A 17,866-nucleotide genomic window follows, 5' to 3' on the forward strand; every position below is an offset into this window, starting at 1 on the left:
ACGACCTGAGAGGCTCTCGCAGGCCTTTTCCCGTTCGGTGTCTCTTTGTTTTTCATTTGTAGGTTCCTCCACTCCCTAGAGGGCTCCTTGAGGGTTCGGACCAACCTTTATCAGCCCCGTTCAACTGCTGGTCCTCCCTTTTCTGGCACCAAGAAGGTGGTTCGAGGACGTTGGAGGTTGCCCGTGATTCCTTTTTTCCTTAGGCCGGGTCTTAACTTGGTTTTCCCGCGTTTCCCTTTGACACTAGCTCGAAGGAGGTACAATCTTCAAAATAGGAGAATGTTAAGGGTCTTTAAATGCTTGCCCTTTTTTTTTTTTTTTTTTAAATTCGGTTCAACTTTTGCTCAAGCCAAAGATACATTTCATGTTAGAACTGGTTAGTTTAGCTATTCGAACAAAAAAGGAAAGTGTATTTATCGCATTTGAATCAGTAGCTCTCCCATAGGACACATAGTCTGCTCATTTTATATCAATGCTCAATCCGTAGGAACTAGAGTCGCTTAATCACATATGTACCATCACACCTAGGAGCCTATACCTCAGCCTGTTTGATGTCCCCTTCGGTTTTATAGATGGATTTAACCATCGGTGACTGGTCTTCCAAACTCCATTTTGCTTTTGGACTTTATATTTACATTTAACTGTGAACAATTTTGAAGTTTTAATAAAGCTAACTCGCACTAACCGAAATATATTTATAGATATTTGTTTAATTCTGCGAGTTACATACGCATCCCTTACATACAACAGGTTATACTGACCTACGGAAACTCTGCCAATCCCATACAAAAACCCTGGGCTTTTCTCCTCCTGATCCCGGAAACCTCAGTCGAATATCTCCTGCGCTTCGATTATGCTATGCTGACTGAAACAGAAATTGCATTTAAGCTAAAGCACTTCAAAAACATGGTGGTAGTACGATTTGCTTAATTCAGAATGGAGAGACTCACTGATCATCCTTGGAGACCCGATAATATTTTTCTGCGTGCTGTCTCTGACCGATAAGTTGAGCAAAACGCTCATCGTGAGTTATGACTATCAGCTGAAAATTCTCCTGTCCTTTTCTGTCCTCCATAATTCTGACGAAGTCAAGAAAGTTGAAAAAGATGAGACAATGGGAAGCATGAATGTTCCCATATGCTTAGCAAAAGCTGTCTTCAGTTTGGTAAACATTTTTATCACAAATACTTTCCTACGATATACAGTCTCAGAAGTACATTATTTCGGGTGATGTGTACAAAGTTCATGTTCCTCTACTAGAAGAAAAGGTAGATAAGATTTATTTAAGCAATAATAGGAACTGTAAATGCAAAATGGAGATGAATCCCGAGATTTTTGTACCTCAGAAGAGCTCCAGCAAGACTTTCAGCATTGGGACCATCCAAGTTTGTCGTTGGTTCATCCAGCGCTAGTATTCCACAATTAAGGCAAAAGGTCTCGGCCAAAGCCAAGCGTATAATAAGAGAAGCTAGAACCTGGAACCCAAGAGCATCAACATTCAATTTTCTCTTCAAATTTTAAAACTGAAAAGGCATATTTTCCCCTAGATGGTTATATCAAAAAAAAAAAAAATTTCACCAGAAGCATGGTAACTTCAAAAATTATATATATATATATATATATATATAATAGACAGTTCGGAAATAGTTGCCCTTGTGTTCCAAAAAGAATCAACATGCCAGACTGGAAAATGAGTGAAACCAAAACAGAGACAAAGTTTGAGAAACACAGGATTATAGCAGCATACCTTCTGACCGGCACTACACCGTCCTCTCATTTCTAGCTCTGTATCACCAGTCTGCATGAGAACCTGTACAAATTTGAAAACAGTTCTCTATCAAATATCATACCTCGCAGAAAGAGGAAAGTAAGAAAAAAAACCGTTACTATACCTTGTAACTGTATGAACGAGTCCCAGCACCTTCAGAGTCTGAATGGATTCTGATGTAGTCTATGTCTTGTCCTCTATAAGTTTGCTGCCACAGCTCTCTTATGATTTTATTGATTTCTTCCATCTTCATCGTGTGGAAGCGCATGAGCGCCCTAAAGAGAAGTACTCTTAGCTCTTTTAAGTTCGAAGAGATTATAATATCAATTATTACATGTTGAGCCAATAGGTGTGAACAATGTTATATGATATCAAAACTTACGGAAAAATTATTCTCTTCGTTTACAACTAAATATGTGATGTACAAAATATTTTCTACATAGCTTGTTCTATCAAGAGAGGGAGGCCAGAGAAAATTTAAGACCGCTGAGTAGTCACTGGAGATTAAGGTGGTGTCACTGGATATGGCAACCAGATCGGGACCGCCATGAGGTGCCAACATTGCCACGTCCAGCCACTGGATTGTGAAACAAATGACTGCCATTGCACATGGGAAGTTTCTCTCCTGGGTTTTATTCTTCTAGTTTTGGGATAAAAGAAATCCCATTACGAAGAGCAATTATCCTTGAATTTTTCGTGTCATTTAATAACTTAATCTGATGGTGCAACAATGATAACTAATTTAACACCTAGTCAACTATAAAAGAAACGCCACATCTGAAAAAAATGGGGGTACTTGGGGTGAAGGTATCTCCTGAACAAACTGGAGGGGGTGTCAATGAAATTGACTTATTTCACAGATTGAGGGCTTTTGAAGGTTAAATGAAAAAAGCATGACGAGGCAGCTAAACATCATTTCAGCAAATAGACTAAGAAGATAGGAGTTGGGGGGTTGGAAATAATGTTAAACCATCATATAAGAAGAATCTGAAAGGTAAATGAAGAATGATGGATTCCTAAAGCAACAATGCAAACCCTCTTTGTAATGGCCCAAACTTTAGTTTGAAACTTAAAAGCTTAGGCCATTGGAAGGATTATAGAGTAGTATCTCACACTCTTAGAATCCCTAGTACAAAATTTTACTCAGACATTAGATTCAAAAGGAAGAGAGACTAAAAGGAGGTTTAAAAGCTGGAAATCTATACATTATGTTCAAACACAGATCGAAATTAACTCTGTTGGCAATTGGCCTATTAAAACACTTCCTATAACAAAAATAAGTGAAAAGCTTACTTGTCTAGTGCATTGTAGTATCTGTCCAAGTCCTTATTTGCCATCTCAGTGGTCTGCCAGAAAATATGCCATTACGTATTCTGAAGAAGGGTGTGGATGATGTCGAATATGTTCAATTAACAGAAATGACATCATACATACCTTAAGTTGGATTAGCTGGTCAAAATACCGCTTGTCGATATCCTTATATTGAGCCTGCTTGAGATCTAATTTGTTCTTCGAAATGTTGCTTTGATAGACAGACATTGTTCCATGAGACCTGTTAACCTATGATAAAGAAAGTTCGGAAATAAAACAGGAATTAATATTGCCGAACATGACCCGACAACTTCCAAATTCAACACTAATAACAAACCTAAGAGGTTATAAACAGTTTTAAGGCAATTACCATCATGTAATAAAAAGCCTGTACTTAGTCCCCACCCAAAAAGAAAATTACAGATCAATAAATTCATTACATGAACAGCAAGAGTTTTGGAAGTGTTCCCTTTTTCCCTTAATGCATTCAGTACACCTTAATATGTAAAGTTCAGTTTGATTCTCTAGAATGATCGATTAATTAATCATTAAAACGGATCAATTTGAAGAATGGCTCAACTTTCGGGCCCATCCTTGGAAATTGCTTGTTTACTAAAAAAAATCTTAACTCTTATCACATTATGGCACTGCAGAGTTAAATTCCAGTATCTTATGTCTTTTTATTCCAGCAGCAATACAAATTTCAGAAGTCCGGGCTCAATTGTCCACAAATATGAATGAAGCTGCGGCTAAACAAACATAATGCCAATAAAGATGCAAAATATAATGTGCAAACTAACTGGCAAGCTGCATCTCGGATTCAATCCTTGTGCTATTGAAGACTCGCTAGGATGATTACTTGAACTAAACTGATAGGTCGACAGGGACTAGAAATGTAGCCAGTCCAGCTCTTCAACCTCAATTCATATGCACTAGTACATAGAGATCTGCCTGGTTGTCTCATGGACTGAGCATGAACCAACCTGTTATCTCTGATAAAAAACTTTCAATTTGTTGACCAATAAAACGGATCCGAGAGCCTATGGCTTGATTACTGCAATGTCCAATGGGGTACTAATAACTATGCCCATAAGTCCTTCAAGAATATACTATCAGTTCAAACCCACATAGAATGTGTCATTTCAGGTGTGTGCCCTCCATTGAAAAGCTTTACTCACCTCAGAGAGAAGCCTCTCTCTTTCCTGTAAAAGTTTCGCAAGTTCTGCTTCAAAGGTAGAAATTCCACCAGTCTTGAGTATTCTGTCCTCCAAGGATTCTATTTCAAAGGTGAGCTCATCTACTTCAGCTTTTGTCTTCCTGTAGTTCAAATTGTCCTCAATATTTCGTCTCAGTTGATCTTGATTCCTCATAAGGTCCTTACTCTTGTTTAGTTCCTCCAAAATCTCCTGCTTCCTCGTATCACAGCTCTGAAGTTGAGACTCTGATGTGGATTGTTTTTCTTGTAATTCTTTCAGCCTCTCTCCTTTCTTTAGATCATGGTACCTGAAAGGAACCCAAACTGATGAGCACAACTATGGCAGAGTAAGAGTTTCAGAGCAGTCATTACCATTAACAAGAACATACTCCTTAATTTTGGAATTTATTTTGTGTACTGCATCAACTTCCTGCTGGTAGTTTCTTTTCTGCTCCATCTGTTCTTCATACTCATGGTCAAGTTTGGCCTTTAAATCATTGTATACGCCCAGTAGTCTATCCTTCTCTTTGACTAAATGGCCAATATCCTCTGTCAAGTGCTGAAAGTATCATAAAAAACAAGGCACAAAGAAGAAATATGAGTCAAAAACGCCACCCTAGCTGAGGATCACTAGTATGCTGGGCCTGATATATTTCTTTTTCCTTTTGCTGGGAGTAAATACTAGTACACTGCGATGCAAACAGCACAAAGAATATAAGGGATAGGTTATTCAATGCAGTTGGCTTAATCTTAATTTCCTTTTCCAGAGATACATCCATTTGTGCATGTTCTAATTCCCTATCATCATTCTTCTTATAAGCCTAGACAGCTAGAGAACACTTTCCTGGACCAGAGAACCATTTTCACCAGATCAAGTTAAAATCAATTAATTGACTGCAGTAGTAAAGCAGAGTTAAAGACTACGAGAACAGTGAAACACCTTCTCATCGAGATCAAGCTGACTCTTCTCCTCAGCTAAACGATCCAGCTCTTCCTCCACCTTTTTGACATCCCGCAGTGTATTAGCTGCTTTTACCTTTTCCTCCCGTAGCGTGTGCCAGCGAATTTGAATGTTTGATAAATCATTCTCCATGTACCTTTGCTCTTCCCTCAGTTTCTCCAATTCATTGTGCAAACTGTCCCTGCACAAGCAGAGAGACAGACGTAAGTTATAGGAAAATGAGCTTGCTCAAAACTGTATCACTGACAGGACTGAGAAGGATTTATATATATCCATGAATTTGATCAGAATAATCATATCTATCAAATCGAAATCCCAGATTAATTATTATCACCTATAATTCCTTAAATTTGTGGCTATAGTTAGTGTAGCTGAATAAAGGAAAACAGCAATAAAAATAAAACTGTCAAAGTGTGGTTGATATTGCTATTAGCGCATTATACTGAACCAGAATAAAATTCTGAAGTGCTAGTTACTTATTGCGGTGTTAAGAGTACAGGATTTTGATCCAACATGTTGGGCAGCCCCTCCTCTATGCTATTGGTTCAGTCTATTTCTATGCTATACCATTCTAGTCTTGTTTTGGACGCATCTACACGTGATGTGGAACATTAATTGCACAAATATCCCAGGTTGTCCTTCATGTGCAGCCATACCAACTAAAGATTTTCTCTGGTAAAACCGTTAGGATAAGAAGATGATAAGTCGAATATGTTTTACTTTACGCCCTGCAAGGTATTCAGCTCAGATTGAATTTCTTCCATAGTTCTGACACCTTGCCCACGAAAATCAAGCTTGTACTCCAAATCATCAACTTGCTTCTGCAAAGTCTGAGTTTCTTGGAAAAGTCTGTCTGCAGTATCAACAGGTTGTACCAATGCCTCAACCGAGTCTTTTTGGGTCTGTATCTCAGCAAGAATAACCAATACCTACAAAAGAAGCATTGTCTACATTGTTTGTCAGTGAAACAAAGAGGAAACAACGATGAAAATTGGCACAGTAAGTCAAGCAGTTTTACACAAGCATAAAGATGACAAGAAACAAACAATTTCATTGAACTTTCGCTATTTCAGGTAAACAGGTGTTCCTAGGACTAAAAGGGCACTGATTATCATGAACATCTAGATTAGGGTTTGGTCTGCTCAGAATCTGCATGGAAAGTTACAGTTAAGAACTGATTACAAATAAATAAACATGCAAATAGCATGCATGAAATAAATGCTGAAATTCTCAAAGAAATCCATTACTCCAGACACTTTCCTTTCCACTCGCTTTCTCTCTCTTTAGGATTAAAGTTTTTCAGGTAAATGTCACTAAATTCATAAGAATGGGACTAGACTTCAGAATTGCATTAATCATCCACAAGCATCAATGCTGATTGTCATTCATAGCAAGCTCAAAGATATGTGCATAATTTTCACCAGAAGATCCAGATAAAAAGGCATTATGGGAATAGACATACATACAAAAGTGTCTCCCTCCCAGTCAAGGAAGGACATTTCAGCAGCTCAGCACAAGAATAGTAGCAGTAGTAGCAGCAGTAACAATTATCAGGGAAAAAAAAAACGAAAGACAAATAGAGAGAATAGCATGGAAAAGGATCTACAGAACAAGTCACAAAATCGATCAGAAAACAGAACAAGTTCACAACATAGTAAACAACATTGTAAATGAGCCAAATTCTACAGATGCAGATGATTACATCATCAAGAGCCGCAGATTTCTGATCCAGCTCTTCCTTAAGATCACGTAAGCTTCTTTCAGCATGAGGAATCGTCTCCTTCTCTATCTTCACACATTCATCGTATGTAGTACGAAGCTTATCTAACTGGTGAAATTGAGATTCTGCCTCCGAGGATTCCACTGCCAACATTTTCATGCGTTCAGCAGAACTAGCAGCCTTCACTCTTTGCTGTAATTCACAAACACTTATCAAGTTTACAAATTCCAAGACAACAGGGAAAGCAAAGGCACCCAAAAAAAGAGGCATTCATAAAAAACTCAGGTAATGCTTGGTTTCAGGTATCTAAAAATTTCAAAGGCCTAGGGACTCAGATTGCTTAGAGTATTTCTTATGGTTTGATAAATGTTTCAGGTTCCAAGAGTCTGGCTCTCCCAGAATCTCAAATACCCTCATTAGGGTGGAATCTCATCATGAAGTTCCAAGTCAAACAATTAGTTTCCTGTCTCTTAGGAGTCTAAAAAGACCAGGGACATAACACACCAACGATTTACCTTCCCAAGTAAAATTAAAGCTCCTCCCACCACCCCCCCCCCAACCAGTGGTAGAAATTAACACACTCGAAAGAATATTAACAATTCTTAAAACCCAAGCCTGCTTGCTTCACATTTCTAACACTGGCAAAAAACAATAACTCCATAATCATACTTTCTACACATTCTGCGTTGATAGTTTGAAAATTTTCATTTGTAAACTTATCTTGCATTTTGAAGCTTAAGTGATTGTAAAAAAAATTCTTTTAAATAAAAGTTTATGTGTATGTTGTGTATTTTACGCAAATAAGTTGTGGATAACCATGAATATTCGAAATATGGCAAAGACAGATTCCAAGGGATGTCCACAATCAACATCAAAAGATACTTCCTCAGGAATCACTTTCTCCTTTCTCGGGGAATCACTTCCCATGAAAGTAACTTCTACAAGAATCTCAGATGCCACAAACTGAACGCAAATATAGGGGGATGGACAAGCTATGCACAGACAAGTTAATGACATCAATCCAACCAAGAATTCCCACCTTCTTAACGAATGCATCTTCCTCCTCAGATGAGAAAGGACGCTCACAGCAGGGACAAATATGATTAGCGCGGGCTACTCGTTCAAACGGATCAAACATTTGGCGCATTCCATCTGCGATGTTATATTTACTGCAAACATTGAGATACCGTTGTTAGTGCTGCAGCAACCCTAAACTAGTTCACTAGTCATGCTGCTTAATTGATGTCCATGAATAAACTTTATTTGTAAATGAATAACCTTTTCTGGACATCCCTTTTTTGCTTAGCATTCTCTACTGCTTGATGATAAGTGTCAATGGTGGAAGACTGCAGCTCCAGGACTTGGAGTTTGGATTCAATGTACCTCTTTTTTGCTGCATGTAAAAATTAACAAGGTAAATGAGATATGAGGCACTTAGCAAGAAATGAATCTAAAACATGGTACAAGAAGAAACGGTCGATAAGCCTTAGAAAGAAGGCAGTCAGATGAAAAAGTATGTATGAATCCATAACAGTTTGGGCCTCAAGAAAATCAATAGAGATGGGAAAAGGCTATTCTTCAAGATACCATGGCACATCATTGAAAATAGGTACATTCTCTAGAAAGTGAGACATCCTTGGAACTTCATAGAATAATTGGTCTTAAGTATCAAAATATATTTCTTCCATATGAGAAAAAAGGATTTCATTTTATCATTACATGGTTTTAACTGGAGTAGAGAAATCAACAAGAATGTGTTAACTCATATAGAAGTATGGGAGAAAGAAAAATAGAATGGGCAAAAGATCAATGGGATGAGAAAGAGTGCTATAAGGAACTTAATCCTTCAAACAGTTCTATAAAAATCTAGGATGCCAAACATAAAATGTCCATACCAGAAGCAGGGACATTCTCAATTAAGAATAATACAATGGAAGCCGGTTGCTCTCTTTACCCTACCCATTTAGGTGAGCTGAGCTCTTCCAGACATAACAGGTTCATAAAAGTAACAGCACATCATTATCGTAGGAGCAGGTTTTCAGTAATTAAGACAAACACACAGAAGCAGTGAAAGCGCCAATTGCTATGATTAAGCGGGAATATATAGAAGGATGAAAAGATGTACATTCCAAATCCTTCCGATGTTTGGACAAGTTATCAGTAACTTCCTGAATTTTCATCTGCAACACATTCACTTCCTTCTCAGCTTCACGAGATTTTGAGCTCAAATCATCAAATTCTTGATTAAGAGCCCTATGGCAAGAATATTCTCAAAATTAGAATAAATCATCCAACTTTAAATGAGCATTCAGCATCAATACATTAATTATGCGAAACAATTGTAAAGAATTTCACCATTCAAACTTAATTTATTCTAAACAACATTTTGACCTCTATATCTCAAGTATCTCTTGGCAGAAGAGATAATGGACATGATGTCTAGATATGCTGATGTCATCAGGCAATTGCACGATAATGCGTCAACATCAATAATTTCCACTATCTAATATCATCTGTGAAAAACAAATCCAAAGGGCCAACCTCAACGCCTGAGTAATTTCCTTTTTCATATCCTTGTCAAAAGGAAGCCTCCCTTTCAGCACTTTTCTGATTTTGTCCTTGAAGTCATCAATTCTGAGAAATGAAGAAAATACAGTAAGGATCCAAGGGAAACCAAAATCAAGTTAGACAGATATTCAAACACAAAAAGACACATTACCCACAATTAAGAAACTTAGAAAACATTAAGCATTTAGGACTGATTAGTTACAACATGCAAAGAAGTTCTAGAAGAATGTTACTAACATCTTTCTATGCTTCTTCTTGTGATTTTCTAGCTCTGCCTTCTTAATAGCCAGCTTTACTCTGTCCTCAGAATCACCTGCCATGATGTCTTTCTCTCGATTGAGAGCCTTAATATTTTGCTCGAGGCTGTATAGCTCGCTTTGCTTTTGTCGTATGACAGATTCAAATTCTCTTTCAGCAAGCTGGTTCGTCTTCCTCTCAACCTCAATTCGCTGATAGGACAGCAGGAGTTAATGTAGTTATATGAACATTCTTTGCCGAAACTACAGGCAAAACTCGTAAGCACCTGACAGTTTCTAATTTTCTTTTATTGGATAAGTAGCTCTTTTTTTTTAAATAATAACCAGAAAATGTCTCTTTTTATGGGAATTTGAGTACTCAGCCCCTCAAACCTTCAAGAGAAATCTGTTTCTTTATGTTGGCTTATTGATCCTTCAAATAACATTTGATGGATACATATACATGCAATGAGGTGATATCCAACCCAAAATAGAATATGCTTCTGATCTGCAGAACTCAATATGCAGAAACCAAAAAGAAAAGGGCAAAATAGAACCTGAATGGAATGATCTTACCATGCTCTTTTCCCTTTCATCAATGTGGGAGAGATCAACGTTAGAAATTTGGAGCTCAAAGGTATCGCGTTCAATTTCCTTCTCTTGAATGCGCCTCAATATGCCAACCTACAGGAGAGAAATGGATTTTTGAAAGAACTCCAAAATTGCCAAAAGTTTTGAAAGTACAGATGCTATGATGCTTGTTGACAGACCTTGATCTCTGCTTTGGCCTGCCTTTGTGCATCCATATTTTTCCAAAGATCATTCAAATCCATATACTGATCCCATGCAGTCTTGTGCTCTACTTCATTTGACCTCTGAAACAGTTTTCCTAATCAGAGCTCTTTAAGATACATATATATTATACACACAAATGTACAAATATCTGAAAAGTATAAATTCCATAAAATGTAAAAGAATGCTGTTCTATGTATTTCTTTTTTTCAACTACAAGCAGTTTCTCTATTGAAATCTACAAATTCAACAGGTCAACGAATAAACCAGGAGATTACCTTTTTATCTTGCAAATCCTGCTCAATATCCAACAACCGTGACTTTACTCGATTTGTAAGGCTCAATACAACCTCATTGCTGAAGGGAGCAGCCGGAAGTGAACCCAAATTATGCCGAGAAAAGAGCTTCTGAATCATAGCATCCCTTTCATTCTTCAAAGAGTTATGAGCCTGGAGTAGAAATTTCAGAAAAACAGTAAGAAAAAGTTCTTCCCACTTCAGCAGTGCAAGAAACCGAAAACTTGCAACATATATAGGGCAATAAGGCATTACTTCAGCTTCAGTTTGTAGCCTGCTTATTTCCCATATATATTCATTTATGGACCGCTTAAGGAAAGAACTCTTGGTCTCTGTGTCATTCATCTCCCTCTCCAACTTGCTAATCTTTGATTCTAAGAGAGCGATTTTCTGATCAAACTTACTCTTCCATTCCATCAGTTCCTCATCAGTATCTAATCATCGAGAAAAGCAATAGTGACTTTAAGCTGATGTCAATATACATCCAGCAAAATAAAATAATGAAGAACATCTCTTGCATGTACAAACCCTCATTCTCCTCCGCAAGAGCTGCATATTGTTTCTGCTGCTCCTTAAATAAAGTTCCTCTTTCAGCAGTCTTAGTTGCAATCTGCTCTTGCATTTTCCTCAAGTCTTTAAGAGTCACTTCAGTATGATGGATTCTGGTATCGACATTTTGGATACTTGCTTCCAGCTCTTGCAATTGACTCTTCAGAGATTCTGTTTTTTCCTGGTCCTGAGAAATGCTCTCTCGCAGCTGCAGAACCCCAAATGTCTCAATAATAATAGCAAAGAAGCAGTTAAAGTGGTAAGTATAATAACCAAAAGCAGCATACAAATGCTTTGTGTATGTCCGTACTTCAAACAGGAATTAAAAAAAGACACAAACTGCAAGCATTGCTGAGGAACACAATCCCATGATTTACGATAACACATGTACTAAAGATCCTAATCAGTTGACAAACAAAGATGATTCATGTCATCAATGACCAAAGAGAAATAAACAATGGTATATGTGCTAGAAGATACAGAACCTTACGGCCTCCTAAGAAAAGAAAAATAGATTTGCATGACATTTTTCTTTGCATGACATATCCCACACCATGATCACCACTTCTCACAATATCTATTATCCTTGAAACTACCATGCTATCACCTGTATGAGCTTCTCTGCCATTGATAAATTATTCAACAAACAATACCATTAGAAAAGGGAATCTTCATAACTACCAGAATGCCAAAGAAGAGACAACCTTATAGGCAGCATCTTTAAGTGTCTGAAGGTTCTCTAACTTCAACTTGTAGGTCTTTATCTCTTGAGCCTGATCTTTGTGTAATTTCTTTATGGCTTCCAAGGCTTTTGTGTATCTGTTGGCAGTCAATAAGCAATTACAGATAGTAGATCCAACCATTGTAAGTGTTCAATAAAAATCTCTGTTGCATGAAACATGTAACATGGAGTGCTGCTGAGGAAGAAAATTATAACATGCATATATATTAATCATCCAGAAGGTTGCTGGAGGGACTAAATCCGGTTCTGGAATAGGAGGACCAAAGTCCAGGGCAGAGGGTAAAGCGAGTGAGCAACTGAAATTTAAGGAGTGCAGCAAAAAAAGGGAAAAAGAAAATTAATTCATTCTTTCAAGATTAGGAGTTCCAGAGAACAGTATTCAGATTTGACCCAGTAGAAAACTGGTCACAGACTCACAGGATTCTAGTATCTTTTAAAATTCTGGAACCACAGCCAACTTGGGGCCAGAATAATGATAATGTCCCCACCTTGAAAAATTGTTAGCACTGGAGGGAAATGCACAAGCATGGGACTCAAATTGAGACCTAATAACATGTGAAATTTTTTAAGAACCACAACCAGATGATCTAAATGTTTAAGATTGTCAAACAAAGGTGTGGCTTTCTATTATATAATTTCAAAAACCTAAAGTTACCCTATCGCATAATAATAGAATCTATATCTATCTATCTATCTATCTATCTATCTATCTATCTATATATACAATAACAAACTTTTGAGCTAGTGTCTCACGCCACCACCTTATCAAAAATAAAACTGTCTTATCTCACGCTTCCATCTCATCGGAATTCTAAGGCCTCTCATGCCACATCAACATGTTATATGAAAAGATTTTTTAGAATTTTGTTTTGTATTATATACTTTCAATATATAGTTTCCCATTAAAATAAAGCTTTCCACTAATAATATATGCAGTATATTTTACACGACATCTTAAATAATCTACTAGTGAAAAGTTCCTCATAAGATTGTTAATATTTAAGTAGGCAAGTATATGATTTAATTGTGAATATAATCTATTATTATACACTGTATATAGTTCATGGAATGTCTCGATATTTTTATAGATATAGTATGGTAGTGTATTTGATATCCATTATATTATCGCGCAAGTATCTTCACAGAAAATTTATATTATCACATATAGATGAAGGTCCTCTACTTTTTCTTTTTGCTGCAAAGATGGAGGTGCTTCCTATTCAGAGGAATGTGCATTTTCTATATATTTCCAGATGATATATGTTAAGACAGGATTTTATATGCCTATAGGAATTACAATAATTCAAACATTAGTTGCTTCTTTAAAAATAAAAAAATTATCCTTGTAATCACCCACAGAGAGCGTTGAGATTTCACCTTCTATAGAACAGTACCAGATAATAGGTTAAGGGTACTAATTTGGAACCTGAAAGTTAATTATTCCTTTCATGACCAACAATAAAAGATCCAACCTCAAATAGAAACAAGAAACCAAAATGCATATTGAGCTCAATTGAGAAGAAAGACTGCACCTCAATGAATCCATATGTCGCATCTTCCCCTTTTCTCATAACGCATGCATTTAAAATAAAATAAAAAAGCATTGGAAGGAAAAGTAAATAAACACCAAAAGGAAATCATAAACAAACCTTAAAGTTCCGAATTGAAGGATAAGAAAACAGAGTATACCATGGTTATAGTATATAGTGAATAAACATAGCAAGAAATCGCAGAGCATGTGATTCAGGACCTGAACTGGAAGTTATCAGTTTCTGGCTTTGGAACTAGAACTGACCCACCCTCCAAAGGAACAAGATGACTAGGTTCCAACAAGTTCCGGACTTATATTACAGCTGCGCAAACTAACACTCGTGAATTAAGAATTTAGTGGTAATATTAGTCTCCTCCAGGATCAATCTTGGATGTGCTATTTACCTTGAGGATCTTATAGATCAAAAAATGGAAAACATCCTTTAAGTCGAATAGTGCTATGAAGTGTGAACTATAGCAATACAACCCCTCGACAAGAAGAAGATTATAGATGGAAAAACTACAGTGCTGAATTTCATGAATAATAAAATAACAGAAAGATAAATTCAACAGGACAAATTAGAAAATCACTGAATAAGCAAAAGAGTCCTATATCTTCCTCTTTCATTGATATTATTCGTGATTGAGAAAAAAATTACATATTCATAGTTGAAATGTTGAGCACTAGAGGTAGGAAAGGGAAACAAGCATAAATTATTAGCAAACTTTTCAGAGCTCTATCAGAAATCCAAAGTCTGATTCGAGGTTCACACTGGGGAAAAAATGGGTTATGCCTCATGATTTCCAAATCCACAAACATATGCAGATACACGTAATCTTGACATTAATATGATAATGATAAGTAAAAAGAAGAATGTGGAATAAACTGTCTCTTTATTCGCCAATTCATGCCAATAATAGAAATCCATTTATAAAATTGATGGCAGCACATTCTACTGCCTATAAAAACACAATTCAATCTGTAAACGTAGTTATAAAAATAATAATAAATCAATAAATATATATATATATATTTAAAAAAAAAGGCTGAAGCTGTCCATGAATATACCTAGTTGCAGAGAAGATATCATCAAATTTCTTCTTCAATGTAGAAGGATCCTGCAATGGCCAGTTAGCTTCATCTTGATGGACAAATATAACATTTTCCAGAATAGCCTTTGAAACGCCCATTAAAGCTGGAATTTCCCGGTCCATGTCAGCACAACGATAGCTAAGGCAAACTTTCTGTAACAAAAGAATTGAAGTATAAAAGATCAAACAAGGAGACACCAAACCTCACTTGTGAAACTCCCAGACAAGCCTCTTGTTTTCACAGACAAATAGCTCCCTCACTGAGACTAAAGTCCAATTTACAATAAAATTATAACTGGCACTGACGTTGCAGATACAGTAACAAAGAGCTCCTATAAACATAGTTGCGCCTAAACAAACAAAAATTCCAGGATTATAAGTTATTCTAATAGCACAAATAATTTGTTCATGCACAACAAGAAGGTTGGTTGAAAAGATTTTACAACACAAGCAAAGCAACCAAGCCCTACTATACTGTATGAGTCCAACGATACAATTGACGCAGAACTTTTGCTTCATCAATAATCACATACTGATGAAGACTCATAAAGTGAGATTTTTCCTAAAGGTTTCAAACCATGTCTCGGGTATGACATAGTTGTTTAATCTAAATAATAGTTGTCTCCATAAAAGCTGTAACAGAGTCTCGGAACTATCCAAGACAGTTACCAAGCATGGCAGGTACCGTTCTCCAAGAAGAGAAATGCACTTAGAAGGGTAAACTAGGTCACCACCTCACTCAAACTATAACGAAATGGACATAAATGACAACATACCACCCTCAACAAGTTGAAATCCCAAACAACCAAATAAGGCATGGGCCAAAGAGGATTGGACAGAAGCAGTTACAAATTGCATCAAATGCTCAAACAACAGAAATCTCTGGACAAAAGAAACAAAGCTCTCTTATTATTCTATAGCTGACAAATTGGTAACATCCTAGGAGAAGTTTTTATGTAGATATTCCAACTTTAGCTTAAATAAATGAACTGAAAAAAGACAGTGCATCACAATAGATGGAGTAATAATAAAGAAGTAACAGACAGAAAATATTCGAGTACAGTCATTTATACTGGAATTTTAACAGGACAAACAATCCTGCCTAACCCATGCTATTAGAGAAAAGGAAAAAATCAATTTTACCTCTCCCGTATGAGGATTAATTGTTTGAAGTACACTTTCAATTGCCTTGAACTCCATCTTCGATGCCTTCTGAGTCAACTGAAAGGACCTAATGCAAACCACATCCTTACAGGCAGCTGTCTTGAACCGTAGTTTAATTTGTCCCTTTGTCTCCGTCTCCCCAGCTACCTTCAGGCACAAAAAACGAACACTATTAGAAACATAGTCAAAAAGCTCCACCAGGGTTGCAAGCAAATAAGAGATCAAATAACTGAAGAGTTTTTTCCAGCTGCATCAAGTTCATACCAACTACCAATGACTATTAAAAGTAAACCACCAAAAGAGAAAGTGTTCAGCATGCTCAGTGTTAGGCTCTTTAACCACTGTTATAGCTAAACATATGCATTCCATGCCTGCTTATCCATATCTAGCTGGTACCGCTCGTTATCAATAATATCGAAGAGCGGGGCTACCCAAAATTTGAATTTAAGCAGAAGCTTGGTCCGTGGGGTCGGCAACAGGGCAAAAGTCTTGGACTTAGATTTGAACTCAGGACATGTGGTTTTGATTATTTGGCTATGTAGGTCCCAGACGGCATACACTAAACTAAGAAAGATTTTTTGACAATAAAAATGGAGCATAACTCCGGACAAAACTAGAACAAGGTAAAGAGAACAGACCTTCGGATCATGAATGAAACTATGACCAGACCTCGCATTGGGGGGCAACTCCCCGGTGCAAGAGAGCTTCAAACACTCAATTATTGTCTGCAAGGTCGGATACAATTACCCTCTTCGAAAATAAGAACACATTATACGATTAATTGACGCATATTACAAGATAAAATAAGTTAAAATCCACCAAAAAATCTAGAAGAGAGCAAATTATCACGGATGATCAACAAGTGTTCACTGAAATTCCCAAGCGAAACTTCTTATTTCTTACAACCTTAGCCTCTGCTAAAAGATTTCAAAAGCAATGTCCCGCGTGTCAGCATTCCAGTTATCCATCCGCTACCGCAATGGATTATGAAAAATGAGAAGGAACTGATCGGTTGATGCCCGACGATTATTTTCTTCCCCCACAAAAAAAAAAAAAAAATTTGCCCAAATTTCTCTAGAGTGGCATATGAAGGCGAAAGGGGCAGAAGATTATTAAGAGGACGAATAGTGGGTGGGTACTGTTTTCCCGGCGCCGTTGGGGCCGACGATGAGGGTCAAGGGCTTGAAGAAAGTGATGACGTTCTTGTTCTCGGGGTCGAAGCTCCGGATCCCCTTTATCAGCATCTTGTCCACTGTACTCATCTTTGCTTTTCCCTCTGTGCTTTCCCCCTTTACACTACAGTCCTTAGCTCATGAAAGCATGAAGCTATGTGTGGGTCTATGTCAGTGAAGCTGGGAGCCAAGACTACGATGAAGACGACGAAGAGAGAGAAGCCGACTCCGACGAGGGAAATGGGAGGCAAAGGGGGAAAACGCGGGTACATAAAATATATAATTTTGGGATTTCAGAGAAAATTTTGCTTTTTTCATATTTTGACCCCATGGATTTTGCCTTCTATCAAAAAAAAAAATCGAATTGAAACCAGTGCGAAATACCAAAAACCCAAAAAAATGATTTTATATTTTTATTTTTGAAATATTTGGATTAGATTTCGATTTCATTTTCGAAGGTTTGAAAAAAAAAATAGCATGCACTAGAGGCGAAGCCCGCACTTCGCTGCGAGACTTTGTGAGAATACCCAAACAATTATTGAAGAAATTAGACAAAAGTCCTGGTTAACTAGGGGCTCGTAGCGCCATCTTCGGTGGCCATCCACCCCCTCCGGGTCGACAGTGGCCTCTGGCGACCCGGAGGGGGTTGGTGGCCATTGAACATGACACCCCAAGTCTTATTTTAACTCTAACTTTAACTCTACTTACTACACAATAAAAGTCAACAATACAATTATTACTTTTTCATTTTTCGTCAATTTTTTTAACCA

The 17,866-nt window shown here is 37.2% G+C and overlaps 1 protein-coding gene across 3 annotated transcripts; it reads right to left on the bottom strand.

Moving 5' to 3' along the window:
• Nucleotides 1-444: 444 nt before the first annotated feature.
• On the bottom strand, nt 445-17,362 carry LOC116194687 (DNA repair protein RAD50). Of its 3 annotated transcripts, XM_031523565.1 has the most exons (27): nt 17,064-17,361; nt 16,563-16,649; nt 15,904-16,071; nt 14,738-14,913; nt 12,101-12,215; nt 11,376-11,604; nt 11,103-11,281; nt 10,830-11,000; nt 10,530-10,634; nt 10,336-10,443; nt 9,761-9,972; nt 9,497-9,589; nt 9,081-9,208; nt 8,234-8,348; nt 7,995-8,124; nt 6,938-7,147; nt 5,956-6,164; nt 5,215-5,416; nt 4,664-4,833; nt 4,258-4,582; nt 3,203-3,328; nt 3,062-3,114; nt 1,893-2,043; nt 1,748-1,810; nt 1,342-1,475; nt 951-1,079; nt 445-865 (listed from the first exon to the last, which is right to left on the bottom strand). In XM_031523565.1, exons 1-27 carry the CDS (start codon nt 17,184-17,186, stop codon nt 826-828), a joined length of 3,951 nt encoding a protein of 1,316 aa, XP_031379425.1. In that variant the 5' UTR covers nt 17,187-17,361; the 3' UTR covers nt 445-825. The 3 variants fall into 3 exon arrangements, with proteins under 3 accessions (XP_031379425.1, XP_031379426.1, XP_031379427.1); XM_031523566.1 differs by lacking the exon at nt 16,563-16,649; XM_031523567.1 differs by lacking the exons at nt 445-865; nt 951-1,079; nt 1,342-1,475; nt 1,748-1,810 and having other exon boundaries at nt 2,006-2,063; nt 17,064-17,362.
• Nucleotides 17,363-17,866: the final 504 nt, after the last annotated feature.

The sequence above is a fragment of the Punica granatum genome, chromosome 2, assembly GCF_007655135.1.
Source record: "Punica granatum isolate Tunisia-2019 chromosome 2, ASM765513v2, whole genome shotgun sequence".
Lineage (NCBI taxonomy): Eukaryota > Viridiplantae > Streptophyta > Magnoliopsida > Myrtales > Lythraceae > Punica > Punica granatum.

Bases quoted from the DNA above. Each gene is read 5' to 3' on its own strand.
- LOC116194687 (XM_031523565.1), bottom strand. From the start codon at position 17,186: ATGAGTACAGTGGACAAGATGCTGATAAAGGGGATCCGGAGCTTCGAC. The intron at 14,914-15,903 runs GTAAAATTGATT...CTTTTGTTACAG, and splicing joins TTAATCCTCATACGGGAGAG to AAAGTTTGCCTTAGCTATCG. The intron at 3,115-3,202 runs GTATGTATGATG...ATTTTCTGGCAG, and splicing joins ACCAGCTAATCCAACTTAAG to ACCACTGAGATGGCAAATAA.